The sequence below is a fragment of the Crinia signifera genome, chromosome 8, assembly GCF_055691185.1.
Source record: "Crinia signifera chromosome 8, ASM5569118v1, whole genome shotgun sequence".
In the NCBI taxonomy this organism is placed as follows: Eukaryota; Metazoa; Chordata; class Amphibia; order Anura; family Myobatrachidae; genus Crinia; species Crinia signifera.
This window is the reverse complement of record NC_139224.1, coordinates 107,407,497-107,424,069: the sequence shown is the minus strand read 5'-3', so window position 1 is coordinate 107,424,069 and position 16,573 is coordinate 107,407,497. Positions and strand designations below refer to the sequence as shown.

The following is a 16,573-nucleotide window of genomic DNA, read 5'->3' as shown; positions in this document are numbered from 1 at the left end:
CCATGTTGTTGTTCTACACTACCATTACACTAAGTCCATTGTAGGAGGATCCAATTCCTGCAGCTGAGGATTGTAATGAAAGATATTATAAGCAGGTATTTTACGTTCTGTGGCTGTTCTCCTCAACAGAGAGTATTCCAGCTAACGGCTCAGTCTTGAAGACAGGCTGGTTTTTCTTTGTCAAGTTAGTTAAAGCAGCACCTTCATGCCTGAAAGCCATAAAACAAAGTTATTGCAGGATCATCTGTTATACATCCCCTTATCCTACTCTAGTACATTTTTCATATTTCATGTATACATATTTTATGTTATTTTTTTAATACATATTTTATGTTTTTTTATTGCATAGAAAAATGATGGCTCTTTCCTTATTAATCTTATTATCTCTATATTGTTACTATGGGGTATCTGTATTTTTCTTGCTACTGTTACTTTTCTTTAAGGTTTCTAGGTTCCAAAATGAACTATTACCCTAGTTTATGCTTTTTTCTAATAATGTAAAATGTAATGATAGGGGCAGATGCACCTGCGCATGATGCACAAGGAACGGCCAATTACACTAGCTGAGCCTTGCTCTTGGCTTCATACACTGTGGGGTTTATTTACTAAGAGGGGAGTTCTATTGGAGATGGGATGTTGGTATAGGCCAATCAGATTCGATATATTATCTTCTAGAAGGTGCTTAATAAATAAGAAATAGATTCTGATTGGTTGCTATGCGCAACATCCCATCTTCAATAGAAATCCCATCTTAAATTGCCCATACACTTATACCCCGTTCTCACTGCAGCCAAATTCCCGGGTCTAGCATGTAGACCTGGGAATTTTCCTTGGTACTTGTGTATTTTGGTGGCGCCCGATTTCAGCATTGCGCGATGAACGCGTCGCATCGCATGCCATGTACCGGATGGCATGCGATGCGACACGATTTTGACCCCCTATGCGAAGAAAAATCGCATAAGCACCCTAACGGGTGCTTACAATGTTAAATTGAAAATTGTATGCCATCGCACACTATCCAAGGAAATCGCGTCGCATCGCATGCGTTATGGTATGCGATGCGATGGGCGCCGCCAAAATACACAAGTACCTTCTCCTTTTAACACAGGATTTTTGGCAGTGTGAACGGGTCGCATACCCGGATGTCAGACACAAGTAAAACCCTTCTGTTTACCCGTGTCTGAGATCCGGGTATGCAGACACGGGTCGTCCCGTTCACACTGCCGAAAAACCCGTGTTAAAAGGCAAATTCCCGGGTAGAACTTCTTCACCCGGGAATTTGCCTTGCAGTGAGAACGGGGGTCCAGCGCGACAGTCCCCGGCATTGATGGCGGGGAAAAGCCGTGTATTTCTCACTCGCAGTGAGAACACGGTATAATCCTATTTGGCCACTTTTCACCGGATTCCGACAGATCGGGGTGAGAAATCGGGTGAAAAGTAACCAACTGGGATGTGTTTGACTCCGATGCACACGTGCATTGGATCGGTTGTTAGAGGTCGGACCTGCTGCATGTACGACCACTGGCCTAGCCAGCCTCCTGGAAGCGGGGGAATGGGACTGCATGCAATATATCATATGCAAAGGACTGCATGTGATACAGTATATCGCACATTTGCTGAAGCAGGAAAACGAAAGTAGCAGCTTTTTTAAAAGGGTGCTGATGACTCTCCGCCCGTCGGGATTCCAATCAGTTCTCCGACATCAGAATCCCAACACACCTGGGCTATTTTCCCTTGTGGGGGTCCATGACCCCTATATAGGGAGAATAGAATAGGTGGCGAGCGCAGCGAGATTGAATACGCACGCCCCACTGTCGGGCTCCTGACAGTCAGGATTCCGATGTTGGAGAAACAACTGTCGGATACTCAACGGTCGCAGAGTTATACCATACCCTTTTAAAAATACTACACTTTCTATATACCATGTGTAAGTACATTTGCATGGAGCTCCTGTATACAATCATGGCAATAGATATTTTATTGATGCTGTTATTGTTGTTTTTTTTTGTTTGTTTTTTTATTCGATATTTATAGTGAAAAAGGCATAAACGCATCCTGATAGAGTGTTGTGAGTACAGTGTATACACACAAGGTATAGGAATAAAAGTGTATCAATATGAAGCCTGCACCTGAGTCACTGGACTTTAGAGTCTCCTGGATGTAAGCGTGCATGAACTGTAGCCCAAATAGCTCTCTCTCATCCTCCTCCTCTCCATCTTCACACGGGGGCAGTGTAACCTCCAGCTCCAATGGGTTATCCCTGAAGTTTACAAATCTTAAAAAAAAGTTTTTTTTAAATTAAAACCATTACCATTGTTTTAGACTGATGCAATGATATACATGTTTTGTTGTGGGAAATGTAAGTATCTCAGAAAAGGACAGCACTAGCGAGGTGTTTCTGGCCAAAATCCTGATGTTAGCGCCCCCAGCCCCCTATGGAAGTCTTTTTGCTAATTGTCTAATTTTGTTGATGGTTAAAGAAAATTGGTGGAAAAAAGCTGTTAACAGGGATTGGTATTTAGTAAACTTGTTGGGTAGACATTCACTTAAGGTGCCCATACACGTTGAGATTTTTCTGTGCTGTGCATTTTGTACTTCAAAGTGCTATGCTATTTTGGCACTTGTAGGGGATGCGATGTACTGTACTGTGCTGGTGCGATGCGATGTGATGTGAGGTGATTTTAGCCTCTCTTTTTTTTTTTTTTAAAGTTAATAGTCACCTAATGGACATCACATCGCATTATTACAAAAGTAATGCGATGTAGCAGAAAAAGTACTGCCTGCACATAATTTTTGTGCTGTACAATATTGTACCCGTGGGGACGTGCATCGCATCCCCGCAGGTACACGGTGCAATTTGAACTTTAAAATGTCAAAACGCATGCCAGAATCGCAACGTGTATGGGCACCTTTAAATGGGATGCAGTTAAAATCCCGACGCCGGAATCCCGACCGCCGAAATGCCGACACATTCTCCCTCCTGGGGTGTCCACGACACCCCTGGAGGGAGAATAAATTAGTGTGCCGAGCGTAGCGAGGCACCGTGCCCGCTGCGTGGCGAGCGCAGTGTGCCCGCTGCGTGGCGAGCGCAGCGAGCCCGCAAGGGGGGGCGATCCACGTCCCCCCCTTGTCGGCATTTCGACTGTCGGGATTCCGGCGTCGGGATCCCGACCGCCGGGATTCAATACTGAATCCCTTTAAATAACTCCCTCTCCCCTATAGGTGCCGGATGACTGCCCGACAGTCGGGATTCCAATGGTCCATACTCAGACATCGGAATCTCGACTGTTTAAATGCCCGACAGTTGGTATCCCGACTGACATGGGCTATTCTCCTGGTAGTCCACGACCCCCATAGAGGGAGAACAGAACCTGTGGTGAGCCACCGAGCCCGCATGGGGCTTCTTTGCGCTCGCCCTTTGTCGGAGCACCGGCAGTCGGGATCCTGATTGTCGGACCGCCATACCACACCCCTCCCCTACAATATGCTAAATCATTTTTAATACTTTACAGTTAATTTTGTTTTACAGCAGGACCAATAAAAGTATTCTAATGATATACTGTAATCCTGTGTTCTTACCGGAGGTTCTGCAAGCTCTGCAGACAAGTTGGGATTTGTCTCATCAGGTTATTGCTTAGGACCAATGTGTTGAGATTCTGAAGGCTACTGATAGATTCAGGGAGCTGGGAGATCTCGTTACGCTGCAGCCACAGGGTGTGTAGCGTCTGCATGCTGGATAGAGACCATAGTAAGTAGTCCTGTCAGACATAGATGTATACAAGCAGATGGTCCTACTCACGTGTCTATATCTTGGGGCAGCTCCTTCAATCTGTTGCTACCCATGTCCAGCCATTCCAGGGCCGGGAGCTCCAAAATTGCCTTTGGAATGGTTGAGAACTGGTTCATACTGAGGTCCACATGGGTGAGCTGTGTCAATTTACTGAGCTATGGTGGAGACAAAATTTTTCTGTCAAAAGTAGGATCTACTGTTGGTCACCCAATGTGGGGCCTGATTCAGTATGGGTTGTAGTTTTGCAAGGATTTGCAAAATTATATCCCATTGCAGTGGGGGGGCCGCCCCACAAGCCGAGTGAATTTTCCATTTGCATCGCTATTGTGCTAGTGATTCATTACATAGCCAAGTGTTTGCACTCTGCCGGTAGCCCCCTGGCTGCGTAGCCTAGCTGTCAAACCAGGCCAGTTTTTGGACCGCAGTGGCTCTGTGCGACATCATGCAGCTGTCACCAAAATGGTCCTGACACTCCTCCGCTGTCCGGCTAGCACCCCCGCAATGGTCAGTCAACGCCCTAAGCAGTTATATCTGCAACAATAGAAGTCTGGGATTTTTGCAGATTACCGATTTATGCAGAATCGGGCCCTTTGTTAATTATTTTAAGGGAATTTATAGATGCTTTTTTCTTGCTATAAGATGATTAATCTTTAATACCAGCTATAGTTTAACATTCACAATATGAAAGTGAATTGTTTATTTACCTGAGCTGGGAGCTCTGCTATGTCTTTGTTCATAGCAAGTTCCAGCCTTTCCAGGCTCTGGCAGTTACTCAGTTCCTCAGGGACCTCTGCAATCCGGTTATAGCTGAGCAGAAGTTCACGGAGCTTAGTGAGTCTACCTGGAAGTGTTAAACAAATAGCGACTTATGCTGGGAACGCACTAAGCGATATGTCCTCCAATCCAGCCAGTGTGCACAGACTATTGCACGCCCTCGCACACCGGTGATCTCATCATCTGATCGCCTGAAAGGCAGGGACACAATGCTCCTTAATGTGGCTTCTGAACGAGATATTGTGCAGTCGCTGTGCAATTTTAAACATCAGTCCACAAGGCACACTAAAGCGGAGTAGACACCTACAGATTTGTCTGACCAATTTGTCTGGTGGGAACATAAATCTGGTAAGGTATATGGGAGCATATGAGAATAAAATATTTGCTCACAAAACCGGAAAACAGACAATGGTCACGCAGACAATTTTTTTAAATCCATTTGATTAAACCTATCTATCACTACAAACATTTTTGTCCATTTTTCAGCATTTGGGAGGGAATGCTCCCATACGTTACCAGAATTTATGTTCTCACCATACAGATTTGGAGAGACAAATCTGTAGGGGCCTTATTCAGATTTGTGCTCAGTACAAATTTGTTTGGAAAATGGGCAAAACCATGTGCACTGCAGGTGGGGCAGATGTAACCTGTGCAAAGAGAGTTACATTTGGGCGGGGTGTGCTGAAACTGAAATCTAAATTGCAGTGTAAAAATAATGCAGCCATTATTTACTCTGCACAGAAACAAAATAACTCGCACAAATCTGCGTGGTGCACATGGTTTTGCCCATTTTCCGAACAAATTTGTACTGAGCTCAGATCTGGATAAGGCCCTAGGTGTGATTCCAGCTGAGCAGGCAGGTTATAGTGGGTTGGGATTATTTGATCTACAGCATGATGGTTGACAGTCATTAGGTCGACATGGGAAAAGGTCGAAAGGTCATTCGTTCGACAGGTCATTAGCGTGACAATGTCTAGGTCGACAGTCAAAAGGTCAACATGTTGTTTTTTTACTGTTATTTGACCCAAATGTCAACACAGTCGACATGGACACAGTTTAAAGTGAACTGCATCCCTTCGCATCGCTCGCAATGCTTTGGGCACACTATTTTATTCTCCCACCACGCCCTAGTGGATTGTGGGGCATGAAATACCAGCTGTCGGCTCACATAACAGTGAAAAACCCCATGTACACCTTTTGACTGTCGACCTAGACATCATCGAACTAATGACCTGTCGACCTTTTCCCATGTCAACCTAATGACTGTCAACCATCATGCTGTAGACTAAATGACCGCATCCCGTTCTAGTGATATCCAGGCTTCAGTACAGATGGTTTAATCAACATAACTGAGGTACTAATTGAGTCACCTGTGCTCAAGCAGGTATAGCACTAAAACCTGGACTGTAAAGCCCCATACACACTAGACAAGGATATTGTGAAAGATATCGCTCATGGTAGAAAGGTAGTTCGGAATATAGCGCACAACAACAAAGGAATTGCAGCAACAAGTGCTTGTCAAAAACACTCGCATATAGACATTTGATACAAAAATGTGAAAACCAAATAGTGCTACCTTTGCATGTTTCCCCATACCATTAATCACACCAAACATTGATACAAATTTAGAATATATCAGTTTTCAGAAATGCACAGGTAAACTTCCTGCCTGAAATTACAAAAAGAAATCCCCTTTCCCAAATAATGGGATTCACATTGGGGGTATAGAACAGAAAAACATCATGGTGAATGTTCCAATATTCTCTGTAAAGCGCTGCGGAATATGTGTGCGATATATAAGAATCTGGTAATAAATATTTTGAATGTGCAATGAATATAATGATTATCATATTTCCTTATTACTTGCCACATGGTTATTAATGTGATGAGTTGCCATTTCCCAATCACTAGATTGTGCAGTGATATTTGGATTTCCATAAAGCTGTCAGTCAATTAACTAAAACATGACAGGAACATGAGACTTGAGTAGGCATGCTTGTGAGAAGAGTGCATGTAACGACCGGATGTGGAATAGCTCACAGACAACGGCTAGGTTGAAAGTTGTTATCTTGACCCCAAAAGGTTGACATTGGTCAACACTGGGAAAATGTTGACACATAAAAGATCAGTACATGAAAATGGAGATACAGGTGTTTGTGCACGTGTTTTGTGTCCGTGTTGACACTTGAGCATGTGGACCCCCAATTAGTGTACGACATCCCCACGCATGGCTCGTTGTGCTTGCCGTGCTTCAGGCAACTTTATTGTATACCGTTTACACAGTCAGTCCCCGTGGATGGTAAAGTATAAAAAAAAGTCCGAACATTTTTATAAAATCATGGTAAATTCATGTCAACCTTTTCCTGTGTTGACCACAGCCATGTCGACATATTGCCTGTCTTGACCTATTGACTGTCAACCTAAAAGTTGTTTATCAGCCATCCAGATACCATAAGGACCATTATACACACACATGCATATTCCCAACAGCATTGCACAGAATTAGAACATGTCAGTAAAAGTAAATACAAGAATAGTAGCTCACCGATCTCCCGGGGAATCTTCATAATAACATTTCGCGATAAGTCCAGAACCAAAAGGTTGCTAAAGTTTGCAATGAATGTGGGTATAGTGGTCAGGCCTGTCCGGTGCAGTTGCCACTCTTGCAATTGTGATAACTTCACCAAGCATGCTGGCAGTGTCTGCAGCAATATATCAATACAGGAAAGTTATTCTCCAGTGGAAAAGTGATAGAGGGGATTATTCTGGTTCACTCCTGGCAAATTCCTTCTCAAATGGGCAAAACCATGTGCACTGCAGGTGGAGTTGATGTTACTTGTGCAGAGAGAGTTAGATTTGGGTGGGGTTTTACTTCAAAGTGAGATCTATATTGCAGTGTAAAAATAAAGCAGCCAGTATTTACCCTGCACAGAAACAAAATAACTCACCCACATTTAATTCTCTCTGCACATTTTACATCTGCCCCCCCTGCAGTGCACATGGAGGTTTATTCTAGTTCATTCTTTCTGACAAAATCCTTCTTAGATGGACAAAACCATGTGCACTGCAGGGGGGCAGATGTAACATGTGCAGAGAGAATTAGATTTGGGTGAGTTTTTTTGTTTCTGTGCAGGGTAAATACTGACTGCATGATTTTACTCTGCAATACAGATCTCACTTTTAAGTAAAACCCCACCAAATCTAATTCTCTCTGCACAAGTTACATCTGCCCCACCCGCAGTGCACATGGTTTTGTCCATCTAAGAAGGATTTTGTCAGAAAGAATGAACTAGAATAACCCCCATGGTTTTTTCCATCTAAGAAAGATTTTGTCAGAAATAGTGAACTAGAATAAGGCCCTTAAGCTTTTGTGTTTAACTAGGTAGAAATGTGAGGGTCAACAGTCCATCCCTGTGTGTCATTCTGAGGTGATTGTATTATATTAGTTATCATCAGTGATGTACTCCGGGGTCTGAAGACTTGTGGGGCTATTTTGAAGAAAGTAATGGATATGTTGGGATATGTTATGTAGTTATTGTAGGAGATAGGTTACCTTCCACTCCTCCTTTTCAATCCTTAGGATTAATCTTCCATCCTCATTGTAAACCTTCTCTCTCAGCTTGAATAACTGGATGCGGCTCTCCCAGAGATGAGAGATTCTGTGACTCCAAAGAGATATCTCATGAGCATGCATATATTATGGACCACATATATAGTAGGTATGTTACTGGTTTAAACAATGTTCTCTGAAGGTGCCCATACACGGAGCGATGAGCCTTTTTACCTTGCAGCACACTAAATAAGATTTTAAAATTGCCAAGGTACCCCATGAGATCCCCACAAAAACACATTGGCCCCCACAGGACAAAAAAAAAAAACACTATTTGCCCCACATATAAAAAAAGAACACAATCAAACTAATCCCCACAGGTAACAAAAATAACATAAATTGTCCATTTACATGAAAAGAAGAGACCAGTAAATAGCAGTTGAACTGGTGTTGGCTATAAACTGGTTTGGGCATCTCTAGATCTGGGAGCACACTTGAAAACAGCTCAAGGCCACTAGTGTGCTATGGCACAGTGGTTGAAAAACACTGCACTAGAGGATATAGTAAAACAGTGGTTCTCAACCTCGGTCCTCAGGATCCCCCAGCAGTGCACGTTTTCCAGGTCTCCACACAGAATCACAGGTGAAATAATTAGCTCCACCTGTGATCTTTTAAAATGTGTCAGTGAATAATGAGTGCACCTGTGTACTTGCCGGGTGACCTGGAAAACGTGCACTGTTGGGGGTACTTGAGGACCGAGTCTGAGAACCAGTATAGTAAAAGATATCAATGGGTTTCTGAGCAATATCTTTGCTGAGCAAAGCGAATCTCCACATGTGTAGGCCCCATAACTCGCTCTGCAGATGTTACATTTGTTCCACCTGCAGTGCACATGGTTTTGCCCATTACAGAAAGATTTTGCTTTTGAGATCCTTACCGAATAACCCATATCGTGCAAGAATGGCGGTATTTCTAAAACAGCAATCATTTACAAGGCTTTGAAAATGATTTCCACTTTGACCTCTTGGTTCTTGCAGGTTAATACATTTATCCCAATATGTTTCGTATATTTTTCATTGGTTAACTATCCACATGGGTTGCCGGTGTATATTACTAATCACTAAGCATATAGTAAGGGTGCAGTGGAGTTGGGTCACTCACTCTCCCAAAGCTGCCTTTCCTCTGAGTATTTTCTGGGTCCTCAACTCTTCCTGATGTCTCTGGATTCTGCCCTCCCAGAGTGCTTTGATACCAGAGATAGACCCTAAGCAGAACACAGTTGTCATGTTCCTCTTTTGTGTCCCAAACTCATTGGCTCATCTGTGGAAGACAATGGATATATATTATATAACAATAATTTTTGCTAATTGTTTAGACTTTGGCCTAAATTGAAATTATCCTCACAAAAGTTAAAATATGAAAAGGTGTTCTATTGGTGAGTAGACCACAGTTACACAAATATTCTCGTGCAAGAATTGCTGTCTTTCAGCGCATGATTCAGTATGCACCACGCTGTTCCAAAATAAGGTACAGAGAGGTAATGATGGTACCACAGGTTCCCATCCTGCCCACGGCATGGCTTGGTCAGTTCTCTGAGTTGTATACAGAAGAAAAGGTTGCCAATATATTTTCAAAGTGCATTTGGCTATGCTAGTTTCTATACAAATATCTCATCTGGGGTGTGATGGCAAGGTAAGAAAAGGTTAATATCGGCCTCAAATACATCAGTTACTATTTATTCTATCAAGAAAACACTTTGCCTGGGTTAAAATATTATTTTAGCTGGGAATCGGGCTTCCCCCTGATTATCAATAGGAAGCGCTTCCTGCTGGTAAACCTAATGTCTCACATGCACACAGGTACTGTTGAACACAACATAAAACAATGATAACATCGAATGTACATTCATTTTTTTTCCCCAATAAAATGTTATTGAAACACCAAACAACACAGTCTTGTACATTTGTTATTAACAAACAATTGAAAAAAGTGGTCAATGTGTACAGTTTCAAATACAAGCTATTTCAGACAATATATCATACAGTATATTCTACTAATGCTTGAGAAAAAGAGAAGTACAGGCAAGGGCGTAACTAGATATTCATAGGCCCCATAGCAAAAGTTTGTAAGGGCCCCTTATTTAGCAACTGATGGTGATAAATGTATGTAAAATATATTTACTTAGACAGTAAAGATGGGCCCCCTTCCACTCTGGGCCCCATAGCAGCTGCACCCCTTGCACCTATGGTAGTTACGCCCTTGAGTACAGGTACTTTAATATCATGACACAGGATAGTCGCCTGAAAGTTCACAAAGAATATACCATATTTTGCTATAGAGATAAGGGTAACGTGGATATATAACTTTCCCATATCGAAAAAAAAAAAATTCTGAGCGTCTCTCCCTCTCCAGCAGACACTCCATCCAATCCATAGTAAAAATATGGAGCAGTTTCTCCCGAAAAAAAAAGATGTAATGTTGGGGGCGCCGTGGCGATCCATGTCTGCAGTATGGCCTTCCTTTCAACCGTACTGATTATTAAAAGTAATTTTTTGCAGCCTCTTGTCACCTGCTGTCCCTCTGGAAGCATCCAAACAATGCCCAGGAATCCCCAAATGGAACATACTATGGTTCACTAGGTGTTCCATGGCATTTTCTGACCTTAAGCCAAAAGCTCTTATTAAATGGCATCCAAAGAAATAATGATAAAGGTCAGCAACAGTGGAGTCACAGCGAGGATGTACATTCATTTTTACTCAATAGACATATCACTTGTAGTTTGCCGTGCCCGCTCGCACCCTGCCATCTGCACATGGCAAAAATGCAGATGCAAGACATCGGTCCCCTGTGCGAACGCACAGGGGACCAAAGCAATGAGAATAACCCCCAAAATCTCTCACTTTCTGATTCTCACACCCTATTACATTTGGCCTATGTGTTTAGGAACTTTTGACAAGACGTAACACAAATATCACATGTGTGGCCAATGTTGAAGACCCATATTGTACAAAAAATAAAAGTGCTGCTGTATTGCAGTGCAAAACACAAACTAGTTTTTCATAAGTCCGTGGTGTATGAGGTACTCATAATTCTGAGCATATATGCAAAACATCAATTTTTTGGTACAAATATACGTATTTCACAGACTAAACAGAAACATAAACATGATTATCTGATTTCTTTGAGAAAGCCGCTGAGAGCGCAGAGCAGGTGGGGAAACGCGTCAGAAACACCGCACCTTTCGGATACTATTTTTTTTATTTTTAAGATTGTGACCAGTTTTACTTAAAAAAGTGTAGGCTTACATACATTTCAATAAAAAGTAGTCAGCATGGGGAGTAATCGCCGCTCACTCAGAAAACTGTAGCACGGAGACTATAAAGAATCCAGCAGACCCGGCAGAAGAATCGGCGGCGGCGCCCCCCAACACCGCGACCATGGGCGGAATGGAAACAGGGATCCAGCACGTCAGGAGACCACCCTCCAGGTGGGATGCACTGGAACCCTGCTCCCGCTCCACCCGCGGCCACAACACGGAGAACGCCGCCACCGACCCGATACTATTTATTTTTAAACTGCTAGCAGGCACCTAAAGGGGACACGGCACATATATCCTTAAAATCCTAAAACTCTGGATAAAGCTGCATGATCCAGGTGATCTACACCACGTGTCAACACTAAAGGTTCCTCTTACATAATGTCTGGCCAGACATAAAAAGGACTGTTTTTTACAAATATTTTTCACATTGGAATCAATAACCTCACTAACTTCTGCTTAAATAGCAACTTGCAGTGCACTGTCTCAACTTATCATGTGCTCACTTATGATAACGAACAACTAACACTGCCTACTAATATTGCATGAGAGCATTACTAACTTTGCCCAGCTGGGAGAAATATTAGGTTTAGTATTGGTGCCATGTTATATCAGATTGTCTTATACATTTTACAGGAAACTATTAAGGCCTATTGTGACATTATGCTTTTATTTTTAATAATTCTAATAACCTTTATCAATTAAATGTTATTGTCAGATGCCCAGTACATGATGGTGCTCGTGAGCGGGTCGTCACAGAAACGTACGACCCGCTCACGAGCTGACGGCGCCGCCGACCCACCGCAAAAATGCCCCTAATGTGATCAGGATCTGATTGCGACCCCCACCCACTACAATGGTCCTTTCTGAGATCCTACCTGCAGCAGGTAGGATCTCAGAAAAGACCGACCGCCCTGCGGGGCCACACATCGGATCGGGATCACATTTACATACAATCGGTCAAGATTGAATCTAAATTGGCTCGTTTTAAGCCATATCGTCCTGGTGTGTACCCCACATAACTATTTTAAGACACCTGTAAATTTACTGAATTTCATGATGCAACTTACCCAGATTTGTACAATGTTTGTATCCTGCTCAGTGCGGTGCCTCAGGATCCATGTGAGTGATTAGAAGAGTTGAGAAAAGATTCTGCAAACCAACTTAGAGCAACAACAGGTGACAGCATCCGGTTGTACACAGAACCAATATAATGCGATAAAATCCCCACATTTTCTGTCATATGCCCTTAGTAGAAACACAGGTCCAATGAAGTCTCTGCTACAGCCCTTGTGCCCAGTCCTCAGATGAAGGAATGTCACCCATCATGGGAATGTGACACGTGACCAGCTGAAAATAACCATCACAACGCTAGGCCTGATACTGTGACAGGTGGGATGTAACTTGCATCTGACTTAATGAAAGTGCTGTACAGCACAGTGACCTCCTACATCACATTATCTTCACATGTAGAGTCATTTATAAGCGAACATTCACTGTTTACATTATTTTAGGTAAATTAAATGCCCCAGGTAAAATAAAATGTAAATAATAATAATAATAATACCTAAACCAATCCAATGCAACCATAAACAAATATACTCTTCAATTTGGGAATACTATTAGTCTGGGGGCTTCACCTCAATTCCTGTGTAATCAATGTCAGTGAATATGACAGGGAAATATAGATATAATTTGTCAAGCTGGCATTACAAAAGCATTACTTTACATTATACCCTTTCACACACATCTTAAACCCATGTTATTGCCGGGTGGACCCTGGGCCAAGGTGCGGTGTGAAACTCAGCAATTCCATCCGGGTTATAAGAAGGGTTAAACCCAGGTCGTCTTGTGTATAATGGTCACCCTGGGTTTAGTGTGAAAGAGTAGGAGCGGGGTTGGACCCGAGATCAAAATGCTATCCCGACAGCGGTATTAGTGATTCAATATGCTAACTTCAATTGCTACTTAAAGCACAGGAGTGGATTATTATATAGATAGTTTCTTCATTGACAATCAATAGCTCTACCCCAAAAACTCAACATGCAATGAGTGGACAGGGTCACAAAGTGTGCTGAGCCTAAAGCATGGTGAGCGAAGCGTTGGGGGTCCATGCTGACAGTTGTCGATATTGACATTAAAAAATGTGAAAAACCTTTTCATGTGTCATTTTCATGCTAACATTTTGACTCTCGATCTATTGCATGTTGACCTTTTGGGGTAAACTTATTTACTGTCTATCTAGACACTGTAGATAAGGGGTGGGGAACCTTTTTTGTGCCAAGGGCCATTTGTATGGGGACAAAATCCTTCGGGGGCCATATGTAAAAATGTCTCTTACAAATTGTCCTGCTGCAGCCGTCCCAGGATCCGGCGGCTGCCGCTGAATAGGACTGACAGTCTCCGGCTGCTTTTGATTAAGAGGAATCTCACAAGAACTACCGACCTCTCACGAGAATTCCCCTGTACCTGACTCCTGGCAAAGCCACCGGGAGGGTGGGTGGGCCACTCAGACCGGCTACGGGGGCCGCATACGGCCCCCGGGTCTGAGGTTCCCCACCCCTGCTGTAGATCCATCAACCGAATCTAAACGGATTTGTTACAGAAACATTCAGCATTGTATTTAGTATATACCACTGTTTCATTTCCAAGACTTGAATACACGGTTCACAAAGGGACGACATCACTTTGAGACTACATTTGTGGCCTTTTTTTACATTTTGTTTTCTTAAAACTCCAGAATGCCGGAAGCTGGTAGCTCCAGTGATATGCTGGCACTTGATACGAGGCTCTTCTTGCCACTCCAGCGTGTGACCGAGGCTCTTCTTGCCACTCCAGTGTGTGACCGAGGCATTTCTTGCCACTCCAGTGTGTGACCGAGGCTGCAGAATCTTTCATTGTTGAGATACTGACAGGTAGGGACCAGTGTTTTTTCTATGGGTCAAGTGTTTGTTTATTTTTCTGTGGATGTCAATATGTGTTTTTTTTTTGTTTTCTGTGCTACTGCAGCGTGTGACAGAGGCTCTTCTTGCCACTCCAGCGTGTGACAGAGGCTCTTCTTGCCCCACTCCAGTGTGTGACCGAGGCTCTTCTTGCCACTCCAGCGTGACTGAGGTTGCAGAATCTTTTATCGTTGAGACACTGACAGGTAGGGATTAGTATTTTTATTTTTACGTGGGAGTAGGTGTGTTTTTGAGGAATATAAATTCTGAATTTACTTTTTATTTTATTTTTTTCCAGATTTTCTGAAACATGGACAAGTTTCTAACTAGGAAACGTGCATTAGCATCAAATGATGATGACAATGAATCAAGTGTTGCTGGCCATAGTTCTGGTGCTAAAGCCATTGTGCGCCAGTGCTAAAGCCATTGTGCGCCAGTATAAAGAAGATTATGGGGCCCATTTATCAAAATTGTAAAAAGAATGGTAATGAAATGGTGATAATAACGATTAAATTCGCATTGCGATTTTGCTTAACATCGCATGAATTTATCATTATTCATCTCGCAGGACAGGGCTTGCGAAAAAGCCCTGTCCCTGCGAATCCAGATCCCCGCTCTCCCCCCGTTAATATCGCACTGTGATGGACCCGGATCCTACTGCGCATGCGCAGCTAATAGAAAGTTAGCCAGCCGGCTTTTACTTTCACTTTCCCCCGTACTACAGTGTCCTCCTGCGGCTGCTCATAAGCAGGAGCTGGGGCAGCTGATCAGAGGAGAGGGGCAGGACGGTGCTTCCCTTTATATCTTTAATAAAACAGAGTGAAGAAACATCCATGTGCAGGTTAGTTCTGTTTCTCCCACGTCCGCCCTCCAGCTCCGTCTCTCCCCCATCCCCTCTCCCTCCCCAGCGCTGCTGCTGTGGTTCTGGATGGAAAAGTACAGCAGCCAGGAACTCAGGCAGGAGAGTCCCCGTTTACATAGGAATCACAATGGGCTCTTCTGCCTGTGTTGGAAGTGCTGCAGTACATTCCTGTCCCCGGCAGCAGCGAGGAGGAGGGAGGGTGGGCGGACGTCCGTGTGACAGATCACCTGCTGCTGCACATGTATGTTTCTTTATGCTGTTTTACTAGAAATAATTTAGGGAAGCACCTGGCCCCTGGCTGCCCAGCTCCTGCTTTTATTAGTTAAGTTTAAGCACAGTACGGGGGCGAGCTCCTTGCAGCTCCGTCTCTCCCCCGTCCCCTCTCCCTCCCCTGCACTGACTGGTGCCATAGCTGTCAATATACAGCAGGACTCGTAGCCGGACAGAAGTCTCTGTTTATTGTAGAATCACTCTCCCTGTCCTGCTGCTATACATTCCAATCCCTGGCAGCAGCGACAAGGGGGGTGGGGGGTCAGGGGAAAGACAGAGCTGCAGGGATCTCTGCACAGTACAGTGCACAAAAGTTTCAGCAGCATGAAGGCAGACTGCTTAGATAAGATTAATAAAAGGTCTCTCTGCACCTGGGTTTGTATTGAAAGCAAATAGGGGAGGGAGGAGGGTGAGGGTGCTGCTATAGGAGGCTGCTAGAGCAGCCTTATCAAAAATGTAATCTGGATAACGCCTCTAAGAAGTGGCGATATTATCACACAGGACCCTTCCGAATTAATTTTACAATTCAAGTTTAATAAATATGAGTAGATCACATTTCCCATTATAATTATGTGAAATGCGATCTGCTTACTAAAAAATTGTGATAATTAGGTTTAGGGGATAAATTTGCGAAAAGGCTTACAATTCAAATTTAATACATTTAGGTGAAACTAAAATAATGCGAAAAGGGTGCGAAAACACCCGTTATCACATTATTTTAGTAAAAATAATGTTAATAAATCGGCCCCTAATCCCCCAAAACAAAACACCCGTTAGGGGGTTAGCCGCAAATATTAAGTATCACCTGAATGTATGTAGGAGGGACCACAGCAGGAATCTCCGATCCCTGCTGCGATCCATCCTGCATCGCCGCCGGCCGCATCCCCCACAGGTTTCCATGGGGGATGTGAAGCTGCCCGATGTATCGCATCCCTGGGCTACCGCCATTCTGAGATGGCGGTAGCCCATTGTAGCCTATACCACACTGCTGCCGGGGCCACTGGTCAGCGGGATCAGTGTAGCGGTGTCATCACTAACCACACATGCGCAGACCCCTCGGCACCTGACC

The 16,573-nt window shown here is 43.6% G+C and overlaps 1 protein-coding gene and 1 long non-coding RNA gene across 2 annotated transcripts; one reads left to right on the top strand and one right to left on the bottom strand.

Annotated features, from left to right (window-relative positions):
- Positions 1 to 189: 189 nt before the first annotated feature.
- On the bottom strand, positions 190 to 9,429 carry LRRC39 (leucine rich repeat containing 39). Its single transcript, XM_083158206.1, has 8 exons — positions 9,276 to 9,429; positions 8,118 to 8,223; positions 7,110 to 7,266; positions 4,495 to 4,631; positions 3,800 to 3,945; positions 3,580 to 3,732; positions 2,130 to 2,275; positions 190 to 209 (listed from the first exon to the last, which is right to left on the bottom strand). Exons 1-8 carry the CDS (start codon positions 9,398 to 9,400, stop codon positions 190 to 192), a joined length of 990 nt encoding a protein of 329 aa, XP_083014332.1. The 5' UTR covers positions 9,401 to 9,429.
- Positions 9,430 to 14,018: 4,589 nt separating this feature from the next.
- LOC146027065 (uncharacterized) lies at positions 14,019 to 14,754 on the top strand. Its single transcript, XR_014454648.1, has 3 exons — positions 14,019 to 14,345; positions 14,440 to 14,578; positions 14,671 to 14,754. It is a non-coding gene; the product is annotated as an uncharacterized LOC146027065 (long non-coding RNA).
- Positions 14,755 to 16,573: the final 1,819 nt, after the last annotated feature.

Excerpts from the sequence above, each read along its gene's own strand:
- LRRC39 (XM_083158206.1), bottom strand. The coding sequence starts at position 9,400 with ATGACAACTGTGTTCTGCTTAGGGTCTATCTCTGGTATCAAAGCACTC. Across the intron at positions 3,733-3,799 it reads CTGCCCCAAGATATAGACAC|CATGCAGACGCTACACACCC; the intron begins GTGAGTAGGACC and ends GTCTCTATCCAG. Across the intron at positions 210-2,129 it reads TCTAAAGTCCAGTGACTCAG|GCATGAAGGTGCTGCTTTAA; the intron begins GTGCAGGCTTCA and ends TATGGCTTTCAG.